This window comes from Ochotona princeps, chromosome 12 (assembly GCF_030435755.1).
Source record: "Ochotona princeps isolate mOchPri1 chromosome 12, mOchPri1.hap1, whole genome shotgun sequence".
NCBI classification, from domain to species: Eukaryota; Metazoa; Chordata; class Mammalia; order Lagomorpha; family Ochotonidae; genus Ochotona; species Ochotona princeps.
The window spans coordinates 62,719,338-62,721,672 of record NC_080843.1 but is presented as its reverse complement, the minus strand read 5'-3'; the positions used below and the strand labels follow the sequence as shown (position 1 = coordinate 62,721,672).

The 2,335-nt window shown below is 65.8% G+C and overlaps 1 protein-coding gene across 2 annotated transcripts; it reads left to right on the top strand.

Annotated features, from left to right (window-relative positions):
• The first annotated feature begins 287 nt into the window (after window positions 1-287).
• On the top strand, window positions 288-1,774 carry GSX1 (GS homeobox 1). Of its 2 annotated transcripts, XM_004577566.2 has the most exons (3): window positions 453-904; window positions 1,357-1,596; window positions 1,630-1,774. In XM_004577566.2, exons 1-3 carry the CDS (start codon window positions 493-495, stop codon window positions 1,770-1,772), a joined length of 795 nt encoding a protein of 264 aa, XP_004577623.1. In that variant the 5' UTR covers window positions 453-492; the 3' UTR covers window positions 1,773-1,774. The 2 variants fall into 2 exon arrangements, with proteins under 2 accessions (XP_004577622.1, XP_004577623.1); XM_004577565.2 differs by having other exon boundaries at window positions 288-904; window positions 1,357-1,772.
• The last annotated feature ends 561 nt before the right edge of the window (window positions 1,775-2,335 follow it).

Below are 2,335 nucleotides of genomic sequence, written 5' to 3'. Positions count from 1 at the left end.
AGGAATAAAGAGAAAGAAAAGAATATTAAATCGCGGGAGAATGAGAAAATAAACCCGCAAAAGGGAGAGGAGGGGGCGAGGGCGCCTGTTACGGCGTGGGTGGGGTTGACAAGAATAGAGTACATTATGCAGTTCATTTAGTTAACAAGTGAAATAATGAGGAAGCGTGCAGAGTGAATGCCAAGAGAAAAGGCACAAAAACCCTATTGAGAGGCCCCGGCCGCTCCTGGCGTAGCCCATCACATGGCAATAGTCCTATTTAAGCGGCGCCGCCGGCGCCTTTCAGCACCACTAGCGCTGGCCAGCACCCCGCGCTCTTGGGGCGGCGCCCGCGGCAGCCACAGCGGCTCCAGCCTTGGCCTCCAGCGCGCCTGCAGCTTCCGCAGCCGGGGCAGCTGCGGGAGGCCGGGCGAGCGCGGCCGGAGCGCGGCGGGCCGGAGGGCGCGGGGCGCGGGGCGCGGGCTGGCGGCGGAGCGGCGGCGCGCCGGGGCCATGCCGCGCTCCTTCCTGGTGGACTCACTGGTGCTGCGCGAGGCGGGCGAGAAGAAGGCGCCCGAGGGCAGCCCGCCGCCGCTGTTCCCCTACGCGGTGCCCCCGCCGCACGCGCTGCACGGTCTCTCGCCCGGCGCCTGCCACGCGCGGAAGGCCGGGCTGCTGTGTGTGTGCCCGCTCTGCGTCACCGCCTCGCAGCTGCATGGGCCCCCCGGGCCTCCCGCGCTGCCGCTACTCAAGGCGTCCTTCCCGCCCTTCGGCTCGCAGTACTGCCACGCGCCCCTCGGCCGCCAGCACTCGGCCGTGTCGCCCGGGGTCGCTCATGGCCCCGCGGCCGCGGCCGCCGCCGCTGCGCTTTACCAGACCTCCTACCCGCTACCTGACCCCAGGCAGTTCCACTGCATCTCCGTGGGTAAGTGGGGCCGTAGCGCACAGGGACAGGGCGGTGGTGACCCGATGCAGGCAGGCGAGCAGGGGAGAGGGAGTCTGGGACGTTGCGGAGCTGGGGCTGGGGGATTGGCGAGGGACAGTTTGGGAATCTGAGAGGGGTGCTGGGTGCACTGGGCCGGCCAGGACGCCAGGAAGGGAGTGGGTGGATGAAAGCTGAGTCGTGTGGCGAGCGCTTCTAAGGGAATAACGCGCACAGAGGTCCAGCGGAGCTCCATAGCTCGGCGTGATTCCCGGAGAAGCAGGATCCTGCGGCCTGGGCAGGACGCGCCCGCAGCGTGGCTGTTACGGATCCGGGCGAAAGGGTGGACCACCAACGAAAAGTCCCCGGATCCTAGCGGCTGCCCAGCAGGGGATGGGGCCCTCGTCGCGGGATTCTGCTCACTTAACCTCTCTCTGCACCACCGCTCTCTCCAGACAGCAGCTCGAACCAGCTACCCAGCAGCAAGAGAATGCGTACGGCGTTCACCAGCACACAGCTGCTAGAGCTGGAGCGCGAGTTTGCCTCCAACATGTACCTGTCGCGCCTCCGACGCATCGAGATCGCGACCTACCTGAACCTGTCGGAGAAGCAGGTGAAGATCTGGTTTCAGAACCGCCGCGTGAAGCACAAGAAGGAGGGCAAGGGCAGCAGCCACCGCGGCGGCGGCAGCGGCGGCAGTGGCAGCGGCGGCGGCTCTGCCGGTGCAGGTGCCGGTGGTGGCAGTGGCGCGCCGCCAGGCTGCAAGTGCGCGTCGCTCTCCTCAGCTAAGTGTTCCGAGGATGACGACGAATTGCCCATGTCTCCGTCCTCCTCCGGGAAGGACGACCGGGATCTCTCGGTCACTCCCTAGGCACGCGTTTCCCTAGGTCACTCGGCGCAGGACCTCCGTGCACCTGCACCGGACGCCGGCGCAGGTTCCCAGGCACGAGTGCGGTTCAACAACTGCGGCGCACGGTTTGAGTGTGGCGTGGCGGAAGCCGCTGACGTTGGGCCACGCTGAGAGCTTGGCAGAGACCTAACCGCGGTACCCGCGCTCCAGCACCCACGGGCGTCCAAAGCCAACTCCAAGCTGAGAGTGGACGCGCAGCGCAGCGCGGCGCCCCCCGTGGGCACGCACGCTGGGCCTTACTCCTCGCACAGCCTCACCCTCGAGGTCTGCTCCGGCTGCCTCGCTACGTCCAACGTCCTCTCGGTCCTCCGCTCTTGGTCAAGTTCGGTCTTTTTGTCCTCGGATGCCTGTTTGCTTCCTTTTTTTAAAAATGTTTTTTTTTCTGTTTCCGATTCTTTACTGTGGCCGCTTCTCCACGCCCCTGGCCTCACCCGCACACCTTTAGGAACAGTTTCTTTCCCCTTGCTCTCCCCCCTCCTCAGGGAGTCTCTTCCTTCAGTCACCGTCCTTCATCGGGCCTCGCT

Coding starts and splice junctions, on each gene's coding strand:
- GSX1 (XM_004577565.2), top strand. CDS start 493: ATGCCGCGCTCCTTCCTGGTGGACTCACTGGTGCTGCGCGAGGCGGGC. Junction 905..1,356: donor GTTCCACTGCATCTCCGTGG/GTAAGTGGGGCC, acceptor CGCTCTCTCCAG/ACAGCAGCTCGAACCAGCTA.